This window comes from Equus caballus, chromosome 15 (genome assembly GCF_041296265.1).
Source record: "Equus caballus isolate H_3958 breed thoroughbred chromosome 15, TB-T2T, whole genome shotgun sequence".
NCBI classification, from domain to species: domain Eukaryota; kingdom Metazoa; phylum Chordata; class Mammalia; order Perissodactyla; family Equidae; genus Equus; species Equus caballus.
This window is the reverse complement of record NC_091698.1, coordinates 86296633-86310009: the sequence shown is the minus strand read 5'-3', so window position 1 is coordinate 86310009 and position 13377 is coordinate 86296633. Positions and strand designations below refer to the sequence as shown.

The following is a 13377-nucleotide window of genomic DNA, read 5'->3' as shown; positions in this document are numbered from 1 at the left end:
GGCTTAGTCTCATGGAGCCTGTACCTGCGGGAAACAAACTCAACTGTCGGTGGCAGGTGCAGGTCGGGTCCACATTACTGGGGAGCTTAGGAGAAGGGTATGCTCAGGGGCAAAGGTGGCAGTAAGAACTAGAGAGGCTATCTTGGTTAAGATTAAAAAAAAAAAAATCAGCAAATCTGGGTGATTATTTTTCCATTAAGGATTTCAAAGCAGGTGGACCAGGCTCCAGTCAAGTCAGTCGACTCCACACTCCACTTCCCTCCCCTCCCCATCTCTCCGCTCCTCCTCCTATACTTGGCATGTTCTTCCTCTTCCTTGAAATTTTGCTGACGTTTGTCACTTCAGCAGTCTGACACAGGGGGAAGTAGGGGTGCCCCACTGTCAAGCAGTCAGATGGGCTTGCCACTTCCTCACTGTGTGATCTTGGGCAAGTGACTTGACCTCTCGGAGCCCTGTTCCCCTGTGAACTGATGATACCTCTATCACAGCTTTGTTGAGTGGCTGACACTGAATAAGAGCACACATGTGAACACACCTGGCACAGAGTAGGCACTGAACACATGCTTGTTCCCTTCCCTTCAGAACAAAGCTCTCTTGAAGAAGCCCACCTGGCTCTCATCACCCAGTGACATCAGTACACAGCACAGTCATGCTTCCTACAGAACAGCTACATGGACTATGCGTGTAATTCTCTTGCTGTTGTTTCTGTTCTAGTATTTTCCTTCCTGTACTCCCTCCTAGACACCTTCAAGCAGCTCTGTTGGCTAATTTCTCCAGGTAGAGTTCCATTTTCTTCGTTTGTGCCGCGTCATAGTGCCTCAACAGTGCAATCGACCCAGGGGCTCGGGGCTGACTGTGGCTTCCGAGTCCCTCCGGGTCCCTGCTGGAGTGAGTTCCTATCTTGGGTGTGCCTGGGTGTGCTGAGGCCTTTTTGAGGGTAGCTGTGTGTGTACAATACAGCTAGAGAGTGACCTTGTCCAGGGAGCTGTCTCCCTTGAAAGAATATGCAGGGGAAGAAAGACCCAATCTCTATCATAAAATGGGGGCAGGAAAAGACCAGTTAGGAGCTGGGTGAGGTGGGCTGTGGGCAGGTCAGGGTAGGGGCCTCAGTAAACAGAAATGTTCAACAACAGCCTCTCCCTGCTCCACCCTCGCTTTAAACCCCACAGTTCGCAAAGTTTGGCTCCAGAGGCCTCCCGATGACCCCAAGCTAATACCAGACAACCCCCAGGGAAATTCCACCCAACCCCCTTTGAGGCTGCACCTATAAACCAGGCTGGGGTCAGGGTGGGGGGTGGAGGAGGGAGGGGCCTGGAGATAAGGCCTCTGCCTTCTGGGCCCGGCCTGTGCCTGGGGCGGGGCCATGCTAGGGATCCCAGGCGAAGCATGTGCAGTGTGGTCTCACCCTAGCTAAGGGTGGAAGGCTGGTGGGGATGTAATTAGGGGAAAATCTCGGGCCCTTGAGCTGTGGCAACAATAGGACAGGAATGAGATACCCGAAGCCTGGGGCTCAGGAGTGAGCAGAAGCCACCCAGCCCTGCCTCCTCCCAGCCACTCTTCTTCCTCATCTTTCTGGTCTCCACCTGCAGTCCAGGCTCCTGTCTCCGAGTGTTAAACATTCCTCTCCTCACCCTGACCTCTGCCTCTCTTGCCAGCCCTTTCTTCCTCTTCCACACTCCTCTCCCTGGTCCTTCAGCCCATGTGTCCCTCGCTTCACCTGCTGCTCTCCCCATCCCTCGGTCTGAGTGGGCTCCCAGGGTACGCTGGGTGGCAACGGATGAACTCAGGACAGCTGCCTAGGCAATGAGGAGAGTAGGACAAACACCAACCAGCAGTCAAGGGAAGAGGGGAACCTCAGAGGATCCCAAGCTTGGAGGCCCCCCTCCTCACAATCACCCATTGTCCAGCCTGACTCCCATCTGAGGGGCTGGTCCAGAAGGAAGCTCAGGCTGTCTGACTCCTTCACAGCCAACATCTGTGCCTGGCTCCTGCCCTGCCCTGTCCCGGAGCTGCACCCTGCCTCCCCAGCTCTCTACTTCCTCTCTGCATGGCTTCCTTCTCAGCAGCCCCAGGGGCATAGTCTTTCTTCTGAAAGACCAACACTCTCAGGGGAGCCCCAAAGAGGTAATACCTCGAAGGCCAAGGGGCCAAGGCAGGCAGGGCGGTCACCCAGGCAAGTTCCTCAGGCTGTTTATGAGCTGGTGAACAAGACACACCACCCATCGCCACCCAGTGGCATCAGGCTTTGTGGAGAAGCGAGAAGGAGCCACAGGGCTTGCTCTCAGGGAGCATGGGGATGGGGCCCCGACAACCAGACTTCAGATCCTGAGGAGCTGTGGGTGGGGAAGACTTCTAGAGGGTCTGGATCCAGGATCCAGACTGAATTCTTCCTCTTAGGGGATGGATGCCTTGCGTACAAGGGTGTCATCTCTGGTGGGGAGGGAAAGAGACTAAGTGACAAAGTTCTTGGAACTAGACCATGGTGGAGAAGGCATGACCCATGAGCTGGGACCTGAACGAAAAGCCCACCGGGTACAGGTGGTCTTCATGCCTGCTGCTGTTGATGGCCCCCAGACCCAAGAGTCTGGCGCTGAGTCACTTTGCTTCCTCAGGGAAAGCCCCAGGACCTTCGGCCTAAACCTTGCAAGCCAGAGGGCCCACTGTGTGTGTGGGGGGCGGGGGGGAAGGTGTACAGCAATGGCGGTAGGCTAACTTCCTCACAAGTTCTCCTATTATCTGCTTGAGGACTCTTGCTGGGGCTGAAGGGGATTCAGGCTACACTTTTCTTTTTTTTTTTGCGTAAGATTAGCCCTGAGCTAACTGCTGCCAGTCCTCCTCTTTTTTGCTGAGAAGGCTGGCCCTGAGCTAACATCCGTGCCCATCTTCCTCTACTTTATATGTGGGATGCCTACCACAGCATGGCATGCCAAGTGGTGCCATGTCCGCACCCGGGATCCGAACCGGCGAACCCTGGGCCGCCAGGAAGTGGAACACACGAACTTAACCACTGCGCCACCAGGTTGGCCCAGGCTATACTTGATTATGAATTATAATTTATTCCTCATTATTTGGCAGTGAGCCTGGGCCCCAAGGGGCTATAGGGTTTCTATACATGAATCATGATCCTTTAACTGGTGAGGACACTCTTCCCAGTCTTCTCTCATATTCACGGGCCCAAAGATCAACATTTCTAAGTGACTAGAACCGACTCTCAGCAGTGACCATTATGCCCCCCCCCCCACTCCCCAACAGTGGCCTCAGTTTGCACCCCTTCTCCCCAGTCTGCTGGCCTTCAGAGGACAATGCAGTGCCTCCAAGCTCACCCCTCGCTCCCTAGTTATGAACTCAGACCAGGCTTCAACCTTAACCCCGAAGACCCTGCATTCAGTGAATCCTGAAGACCTGCAGAGGGGGCCTAGAGGCCCGCACATAGTCCTCATCAAGTATCTTCTCAAATGAATGACAGTCCCACCATACGCTACCTGTGCCTTCTTAATCTCTGACCTTTAGTAGTGCTAGGCTCCATTTACTTCAGAAATACAAGGATGGCTATCTGGTGTCTGCCTCTTCACTCACCATCCATCCAAACCTTCACAGAACTGGAAAACGAATATTGCTTTCTGGAACTGGTAAACTGACTCAATGCCCACTTCTTTTATGCCATGGCCCTACGCTAGCTGTCCTGCCTTGGGGTAGAAGGTAGAAGGCAGATGGTGCCAGTGTGCTCCACCTGTTTGCAGACATGCCTGGGCAGGAGAGACACCAAGCCCATCACTACAGAAATCTGGTTTTCCTGGTGGGGCTCTGTGTGCAGAGAAGGCATCAGAATCCTTGGCATCTGCCATTCATAACTGGGTAGGCCTGCAACATTTATCTTAGGTCCTCCAGTAAACATTGTTTCTTAGGAGAATACTACGCACGGAAGTTGGAGCTTCAGGTAGGGTAAAAGGAAGCAGTCTAGCTGGGGCCCGAATATTGTTTAGTGTGGAATATCGTATTTGCATTCTGGGGAAAGCATCTTGGTGTAACAGCCCAACTGTGGGGGCTAGCTGCCTGCGACACCCCTTCTCCTCTTCTCCCTCCTGAGCCACACAAGCCGTTGGCCTCCATCCCCGCTAAGACTCTAGACTGTGCACCACCCACTCAGCCACTAAGCTCACGATGTTGATCTCCCCTAAGTTCAAGGCTTCACTGGTGATGCTGCCCCCTCCTTCACATCTTGGGGACAGGTCTTTGTTTACTGATTGTTGGGGATCAAAAAGAAACAGTGTAGGACCACCAGTCCCAGCATGTGTTTCCCAGGGCCCCTGGCCATGGGACTGCAGAGGCCCTCCTCTTTCTTTCTCTAGAAGAGACAACTGACTCTGGCCCTTCTCCACCTGACTGGCGATGGCTTCTTGCATTCACGTGGATACTTTTCTCCTCCTCATAAATGTGTACAGTGGTCCTCACAGGGTGGTCTTTGGATCAACAGCACCAACACCACTTGAGAGCTTGTTAGAGTCGCAAATTCTCTGGCTCCACCCCAGAGCTACTGAATCAGAAACTCTGAGGGTGGGACCCAGCTATCCATAGATTCCCAAGCCTTCCAGGGGATTCTAAGTTTAAGAACCACTGGTATTGTGTCTTACCTAAGAGCTCTAGGTAGGCAATCTCAGTTTCCTGATCCACACCTGGAGAACCTGTCCAGGTGCATGGGGCTTGCAGCTATGGGGAGTGTCTTCTCCAGCAAGAATGGACTACCTACCTGCCACACTTCAGTCTGCAGCGGGCATCTGACCCCTGACGGAGGAGAGGAGAGGCCAGGGAAGGCTAGATTTGGAATCCACCAAATGGTTCTTCATAAGCCCTTTTCTTCAGAAGGTGCAGCAGGAATTCAGATGGCTCTAGGCATTGCCATAGCAACATACCTTTCTGAAGCTGTCACTGACTACAAGAGCAGGGAGTAAGCAATGCGGAAGAGGGGGAGTCTGCCAGTAGAGAAAGCACAGCCAGCAGATGACGGAGCTGTGAAAGTACACGGAACCTCGGCATGGCTGGGATCTATGGACCTGAGCTTGGTGCAGCCACAATTTCCTCAAAACCCAGGATGCCTTTAGGACCTCTCTAGGGTTCTTCACAGTTACAAAACAGCACCAGCCCAGGCGGTCCGTGATGCTGACAGTCACTTCTCTCAAAAGATCATCTACTTAAATTAGACTCCTGAATGGTCATACAGCAATTAAGCAGGAAGTGCTCTCTATAGGATGGCCACCTGTATCCCAGGTCAGGGTTGAGGAAAGGGACTCGGCTTTCAGCTTCTGACATGGACCTGTGGTCTAAAGCAGATGCCAAGAAGTCAGGAGTGGCCTTAGCTAATGGTGGACATTCCAGCTCTAAAAGAAACCAACTGTCAACAAGAATTTATATATAAATGGGACACTCCATGCACTGCCATGCCGGCATCTGAGTTCATCCCTGTGGTTCCCTCCAGCCCCCTTATCACCCTCCAGGTGCTGGTAAATGGCGAGAGGTCGGGACTTCAGAGCCTCTCCTGGGGCTGAACACAGTAAGGCTACTCCTTTGCAGAGGCCAGCAGACAGCAAGAGAACCTGCTGAGTGATCAGCCTTGCGGGCCGGGCAGCCTCCCAGGGTGGAGTGGCCCAGGAGACATGGGGCCCAGGAGACACTGCCATATGCCACGTGCACCTCAGCACATGCACTCGGCTGTCTGGAGCCACTGGTGCTTTTACTCTGACTGTTCCTTTGGCTCTTTCTGCTCCGGAAGAAGCAAGCAGTTCACAGAGTGTGAGCAGTCAGGATGGTGGAGGGAAGCACAGAGTCACCTAACAGCGTCGTGATCTCCAAGAGCTTGCTGTAGCGCCCCCACAACGAATCTCACCATTGGTTGGCACCGAGCGTCCCCTGAACTTTCACGTGGTTACTGTCACTCTTGCCTCTTCTGGCCTCCAGGCAAGCCCCAAGCCCTGCTTCCTGGGAGTGTGGGAGCTCCTTTCCACCAGTGTTTTCCTTTTACCAGAGCCCCTGCTGGCTCTCCAGGGCCTCAGCTCAGTGCTGGTCACAGTGTGGACCTAGGCAGTGCCCAGGAGCTGCTGTGGGAGGCAAGCCCTCCACTAGGTGTGGGCTTCTCCTGAGGCTAGGAGGGGAGCGCTCTCACACCTGAGGGGAAACCAGCTTCCGGGCTCCCGCTTTCCTGCGTGCTCTCACACAGCTGGAGCAATCCAAGTTGCACCGGCCCCTCATACCTACTGCTTATGACTCTGGGGACTTGGGCCTAACAGAGCGTCTTGACGTCCGTTAGACACGGGAGTAAATGAGGGAGAAGAGGCACGTGGAGAGGAAGGACGGACAGAGCTAACCCGCCCCTTCTCTCTTACCCAACAGCTCCCTCACGAAGCTTCCGTGGGACTCTATCCGTGGATGCCTATGGGTTGAGCCCACTGGCTCTGCACAGACCTCTTCAGGCAGCGGGCAGAGGTCTGCAGAGGTGTGTATGTTGGGGGGATGTGAGAACCAGCTGTGGGGCCTCTCGCTTCATTCCAGTCACTACCCTTTATAAATATTTATAGCAGTTCTTCTACTAAAAATAACATCCTGGAGCCCAGGGAAGAGAAAAAAATAAATGAAAATCACTGGGAATTGGGATTGATTATCATGAGTGCAGAGCAGAATGGAACCCTGCGAAGGGGAGAGGCCGCGTGAGCACAGCACCCTGGGGTTAGTGCTCCCTCTGGCGGTCAAGGGTCAGTGCTCCCTGCCCGGCAGCCCCTGGCCTGGCTGCACAGAATCCTCTCATGGCTGGAGGTGGAATCGCCCAGGGCTGCAGTGCTGAGCTCTTTGCTCCCCCTTCCCGCCTAGGCTGCAGAGCAGTGGCATCAAACGGGGCGGAAGCTAACCAGTGTGAGAGAAAGGAAGGAGGCTATTTTTAGCACTGTGGCCAGGGTGTGAATGTCTGTAGAACTGAGCAAGGCCTGAAGCTGTCTTTGCACGACAGAGGGAAGAAAATCTGTTGGTTTTTAAAGGTCAAAAGTAGGGAGGAAACTCGTGCCCCCACTCTGGGGAGCACCCCATGTGCTGGCAAGACACCAGCAAGAACTCGATCAGGTCACACACACTGGAGATTCCTGCTGTTTCTTTTCTCTTTTCAACCTCCTGGTAAATTCCTGTTGCAGAGATGAGACCATGCCCCAAGGGGAGTGATGAAGATGCTAGTTCATGCAGGACTGCGCCAGGGGGAGGCCCACCAACAGCAGCATCTGGAGGGCCCTCCCACGTCCCACGGGCTCGGGCTCTCCTCTCCCTGGCGGGGTGACGTCTGGCAGCCTGCAAGCCTGGTCCAGGTGTGCACTGGAAAGATGAACAGGAATGCGCCTCTGGGGGAGGACCTCGCCTTCCTCATGTCGATGCCAGCTCGCTCCACATCCCCTGTGCCTGTGCAGGACAGACACAAGTTACTCACGGGCACTACCGAGGGTCTCGGAGCAAACGCTAACACCTGCTGGGGATGAGACAATGTACCGAGATGGGCTGTTGGGATCCTTCCCTTCCAACTCAGGAGACGCAAAGAGCTCAGGCCCCCTTTCAGGGAAAGGGGCATTGTGTTTTCTGGGGGTACCTAACCCAGAGTCTTTGAGAGTGACTGCTTAGGCCACAGGGTCAGGCAATGTTTCCAGGGAAGAGAGAAAGAACTGGGTTCGCAGTGTAAGGTTTGGAATGTGGTGGTTTCTTGGGAAGAACTGTGGGTGAGGAGAAGCGCAAAGAGGTTGGAGATGTGTCCATAAATCCTGAGTGGCAGGGGAGAAAGCCGTAGCTTCGAGCTGGTGGAGAACGGAACTCGACGGTCCATGGAACTTTATGCTTTTCATGACTCTGCTGTTGGTGAGAGTCTCATAGCTCCTGACGGGGTCAGAGGACAGGGTCAGGAGCAGACCCAGCTCCGACTCCAGTTCTGGCACCAAGCTCCTGGTGGTGAGCCTTAGTGTCCTCACCTGCATGAAGAGGGGGCGGGGGGATGGCCCTACCAGGCCCTTCCTTATCCCCCAGTTCCGCTGTGCCCTGGGGAGAGGGGCTCTGGCAGGCTCCCGAAGGGCAAGTCAGCTCCTGACTCCCTCGTCTGCCATGGCAGCCCAGGCCTGCCGTCGGGAAGGGCCTTGTCTGAATGTGCAGCGTGTAGGTAGTACCTGCCCAAGCCCCGGAGGCTCTGTCATTTCCAGGGCAGAGAGAGCTTCTACAGCTTGGGTCTGCCCACCTGCAGCCCGCCGGATCCCTGAGTCAGCACAGCCTCAGAGGCGGCAGGTCCCGAGTGAGAGCGACCAGAGCTGCTCCAGGGCCCGGTGCAGATGAGAGGGAGGGCTCAGGAAAAGGCCTGGAGGCTGCTCCAGGAGGAGACTACTGGGGGAGGAGAAGGGGGTGTCTGGGAAAGGTCCTTTTCTGGATCATGGGGCTGCAGCCCTGGCTCTTCCGGCTGGAAGATCTGTAACTGAGGAAGATGGCCTAATTTTTAAACACAAGAAGTGGAGGGATTGGGGGGAGAAAAGATTGAAAAATAAAACAGAAATCTCATGGCTGCACCAAAGGAATCTATCCTTGAAGGAACTCTTCTCCAGAACTGATAGGCTGTCCAATTATTTTCGTCCCTTCCTTTTAGTGAGCATGGCCAGAGCTGCAATATCTTGGAACCAGGACTAGATAAGAGTCAAGGTCTTGAGATGGAAAAATGTGAAAGACTAATTCCTAAGGGCAATGGGCATCTGCCTGTGAGGAGAACTGTACTCTTATTAACTCTGCTTTAGAAAGTGAGAAGGTGCAGCTTGGCCAGGCACCATGGGAAACGGCCTGGTCGGCTTTATGGAGTCTGCATGACCCAGCATGACACAAGGATGCGCCTGTGGTCAGGTAGCACAGCGGGTTGGCTCTGGATGATGGAACCCCAGGGGCGCGCTGGCTGTGGTTTGGATCCCAGGAGAGAAATGACAATGACTCTGGGAAATAAGGAGCAAGGAGGCAGAGGCAGCCCCGGGAAGTGGGTGGCTCTCAGCCAACCTGGGACGCCTGCTCCCAGGGCCCGTTTCAGCCAGCAGTGTCTGGTCTGCCGGTGCATCCAGACACAGGCAACACCAAGCCCTGCCTGAGGCCCAGGCCCAGTGCAGCACAAGACGGGTCAGGACCTGGAAACTGAGCCAAGCGGGTATGCTGCAGGGCTGGGAGAGGGAGAGGTGTGGCTGGGCTCTTTAAAGGAAACCCTAACTCAATCTCCACTTGTTAGGATGGTTCTGGCTTGGGAAGTGTGACTGAAGAGGAGGGGAGGGAAAGAGGGCCGTGGGGAGGACAGAGAACACTCTACTTACCGTGCTTCCTCTCTGTCCCGGCTCCTCCGCTAACCTGTGCAGCAAACAACACACCAAGGTCACACCCAGGGTCTTCTCACCACCCCCGATCTTCTCCTGGGGCCTCCCTGACCCACGCACCCATGGGCTTCTGCACTTGCCTCTCTCCTTTGTTCCTCACAGGCCGACTTTCCCTGACCAGGTGTGAAAACGGGGAGAGTCATGCTACCTACTACCAGCAGCCACGACTGACATCAAGCAGCCATGGAGACAAGGCCTCTCAGGAGAAGGAAAACAATAACACTGAAATGGAAACGAAGCCACCTGAAGTCTAGGGAGCAGTTACATCAGGGGCGCCGCCGTCCGGTTCTGAAGGTGAACAAGCGAAAGTGAACCACACTTCAAGAAGGGCAGGATTTCCTTCCTGCAGACTTATCTGTTGGGAACACTCAGTCACACTCTGGCTCACTCTGGAATCTCGAACACCGCCTGGAGCCTCAAAAGCCAGTGTCTGTTCTCATAGAGCACTCCTGTGTCAGTCTACCAGACATGCACCAGCGTTCCTTAAGTGTGCAGACCGGACTGACAGCTCCTAACACCGTGGACGTCAGGTTCTGGGAGAGGCAATACTGAAGGACACAGGAGCATAAGATGAGGCTCTGGAGTAGCCAAGAGGCACTGAGGGCTCTGAAGTCATATGGGGACATCTATGCTTCACCTGTGCAGTCTCAGTTACAAGTACTCACCATTCAAGGGAAGAGGTGAGGGGGTGCAAAGGAGGAAGGGGACCCCAACCCAATGCAGCAGAAGCTTTCCCCAGGATGCAGCCAGACAGAGAGCCAGGGCAGGGCAGGGAGAGGCCTGAGGTAGGGACGAATGTGGCTGGCGTGTCCAGCTCGGTCATGAATTGTGCAAAAGTGTCCATTTGCCTCTTACAGATTTTGCTTTGAGCAGACTCTGTTTGCCTGACAGGGTGCTGGCCAGGTTGTGTTTATCTTATGTCAGCACTTCAATCCAAAGAAGCGAATCTTCCCTCTCTTTATGGTTGACAGTTACTGCTCTCTAATGTCTAAGTGACATTCGTTACTGCAATGTCAGTCTACAGTGAGATCGCATGCCCAGATCACAGAGAGAATCAGGAGGTCCCTGCATAAAAACGCTTGGTTTGATAAGCACATCCACAGAACAGCTACATTTTAGCTACAAGGATGTGTTCTAGGACCTATGCAATGTTGAGAGTTAAACTTTTTTTAAAACTCTACCCAACTCTTGCCCCAACTCTTAACACTCTTCTCCTCGGAGACAATACACAGGAATAGAAATTCAGGCATTCTCACAAAAAGATTTCACATAGACATACAGAAACTCTGCTATATGCATTGAAAGAGAGATGAGGAGATATTAAGAGCAAGAGGGACAGAAAGAAGAAGTGTTGACAAGGCAACGCAGGTGCAGAGGCAGAGGGCCCCTGAGGCCAGGAGGCACCAGGCAAGGGAAACCATCCCAGTCCATATATGAGATGGGGCCTACATCCAGACTTAGATGAGCCCGGACTAAGGGCTGGCGTCCATGTCAGGGCCAGGCCCAAGTGGTCGGGCAGAGTCCTCTGTGCCTTGGAGGGAGATGGAGCAGAGGCTGTAGGGAAAGCTACTGGGGAAGGGAGGGCATATGGGAAGGGAGGCCAAAGCAGCAGCTGTTACGTCTTCAGCCAAGAACATTCCACACAAATGCCGGGATCTGGCTGGATTGCGGGTGTGCGTGTGTGCCTGTGTGTGGAGCGTGTGTTTACATAAGTGTAAATTTATCTCTGTGTTATCTCCTCTTCTTTTCGCCTCTTGCACTACAACCCTCCTGCCTTCTTCCTAGTCCCCTATTGGCACAAGGAAATCAGTCTTCTCCACATTTCTCTGTAGCATTTCTAGATGCTTCAAACACTGCTGCCCTCTACTTCTGACCTTTTGACACCCATGCCAAATATGTCATTTTCATCAGTTCATCACAGCTATTGTCCACTTTCTCCCAGGCCTCGCTCTGACTCACTAGATGATTTCAGCACCTGGAGTATGTTTTTAATCTTCTCCTGCTTTCTTCCTTGGCAATTTTAGTGTCCTTGCTGACAAACTGCAAAGACCTCCCTCTCTCATCCACACCCCCTTCTATGGGCAAACATCGCTGCAGACCCCCATTCCAAGGTGCTTCCCCTTCCCATCACAGCTGCCTTGTCTGTATCTCCGTCTTGACTTCTTTTCACCTTTCCTTAAGACTTTTTTTCACTTCACTTAGTCTACTAGTCAGCTCAGACTAAAGCACGGGAAGTGGAGTTAGAGATACTTGGGCTGAAACCAGGCTCTACCACTTACTGCCTGCGCAAGTTATTCAACCGCTCTGAGCCCTGTCTAGAACCCTTCCCTCCTGGGGCTGTGAAATCAAACAGGAAGGGTGTGTGAACTGCAGGGCATCCAGCAGGGACCTGAGCGAGCTGGTGTTGGCTCCTTCTCTCCTTCCATGCCTTTGCCTCCTCACAGCAGCCACTCCATCTCCACCCCTGACAAAATGCTCTCGAGCTCATCCCCGTTTATTTCCTTATATTTGTTAATTTATTGACATCCCACTATGGGCCAGGCATTGTTCTAGGCACTGGGGACAAAATCTGAACAAAACAGACCAAAATCTCTGCCGTGTGGAGCTTACATTTTGGAGGAATCTGGCAATATACATATTAAAATGTGATAGAAATAACAGCTAACTCTCAAATGTCCAAAGAGAATTTTATCTATTCATTATAACAGAGAAACATAAAGATTAAGACTATGAAGTTTGAAGTCAGAAAGATCCAATTCAAATCCAATCTCTGCTTCTTAACATTTGCACGATCTGTGTTTCTCTGAGCTACTTCCTTATTGGTAAAATGGGGGATATTATTATGTATCCCACAGGGTTGTTAAGGATTAAATGAGATCACACATGGAAATCATTTAGCACAGCTCTTTGTACAAGTTATTAAGTAGGTTTTATATGCAATAAAACTAGGATGGCGTTGCTGTCCTTCACTGATACCTTGCTTTATCGCTCTTCATTCTTCCATGAAGCCACAAAACCATTTGGCTATTCTGCCCAGAATATTCCTTTGTAGAAATGCTTCTTGTATTTATAATCCTACCGTCAAAGTTTGATGATTAACTTTTCCTGCCACTTCATTTTCTCTCCTATTTATTTTGCACATCTTGGTCTTGTTTTCCTAACTATATTTTAAACTCCTTGAGGTGAGGGGGCGTGATTTGTGTTTCCTCTGTATCTACTTCCTGTATCCCAAACATCTATCATAGCATCAAGAAGTCAGAAAGCGTCTGTTGATTGACTGACACTATCATCTCTAAGGAAAACTTGATGGTCAGTTGGGAAAAACAGGTGGAAGGACTGTGGGGTCTGAAAGCCTTGGGGAAAGGTGGCAGCAGGAAGGAAAGCAGAAACGAAAGGCCGCGGGGTCTCCCTCAGGGGCTATGTGGCTCTGCTCCCATTTGGACTGCGGTCCCGTGGAGCTGCCTTTACCTCTGTCTTTCCCAATCTGCATCTTCTCTTCTTCTTCCTCTGCACCTTCCTCTGCTGTGAAAACAAGTCCAAGGAGGCCAGTGATCCTTCAGCACAGTACAAGCATAGGAGGAGGATGAAGGGAGTAACTGAGGCGCTTGGGATGAAGCCCCAGCTAAAGGCTCACGGCTGTAGGCCTCCAGGGGCTGACACGCACCTGGTCTGCACCGTGTGTGTCCACGCCCCAGCACTGCCTAAAACGAGCTGCCCATAAGCCCTGAGCCCACAGAAACAGAGCAGCCTGATGTCACCCACGCTGCTGCTGGCTCTGTCGCTGGCCTCCCTGGTGACTGGGCTGGGGAGCTGCCTCTTCTCTATGCCTGTTTTCCCTGAGGTGACGACATCTGCTAGGGATACAGCTAAGATCTTGTATTCAGGGTCAAGAACACAACCATCCAACGGCACAGTGGGGAACACCTAGCTTAACACCAGCTTCCAGAAAAAAAAGAAGAAGAAAAAATCT

At 52.8% G+C, this 13377-nt stretch overlaps 1 protein-coding gene across 50 annotated transcripts in view; it reads right to left on the bottom strand.

The window, feature by feature from the left end:
- Positions 1-5387: 5387 nt before the first annotated feature.
- DTNB (dystrobrevin beta) overlaps positions 5388-13377 on the bottom strand; it is a 237966-nt gene continuing 229976 nt past the window's right edge. For 26 of the 50 annotated variants that reach the window (XM_070235811.1, XM_070235815.1, XM_014731260.3 and 23 more), the window contains 3 exons: positions 12876-12929; positions 9348-9381; positions 5388-7431 (listed from right to left, as the gene is read on the bottom strand). In XM_070235811.1, the coding sequence (XP_070091912.1) occupies positions 9377-9381; positions 12876-12929 (59 nt within the window). In that variant the 3' untranslated portion in view covers positions 5388-7431; positions 9348-9376. The remainder of the gene's footprint in view (positions 7432-9347; positions 9382-12875; positions 12930-13377) is intronic. The other 24 variants (XM_070235820.1, XM_070235828.1, XM_070235793.1 and 21 more) reach the window with 3 other exon arrangements.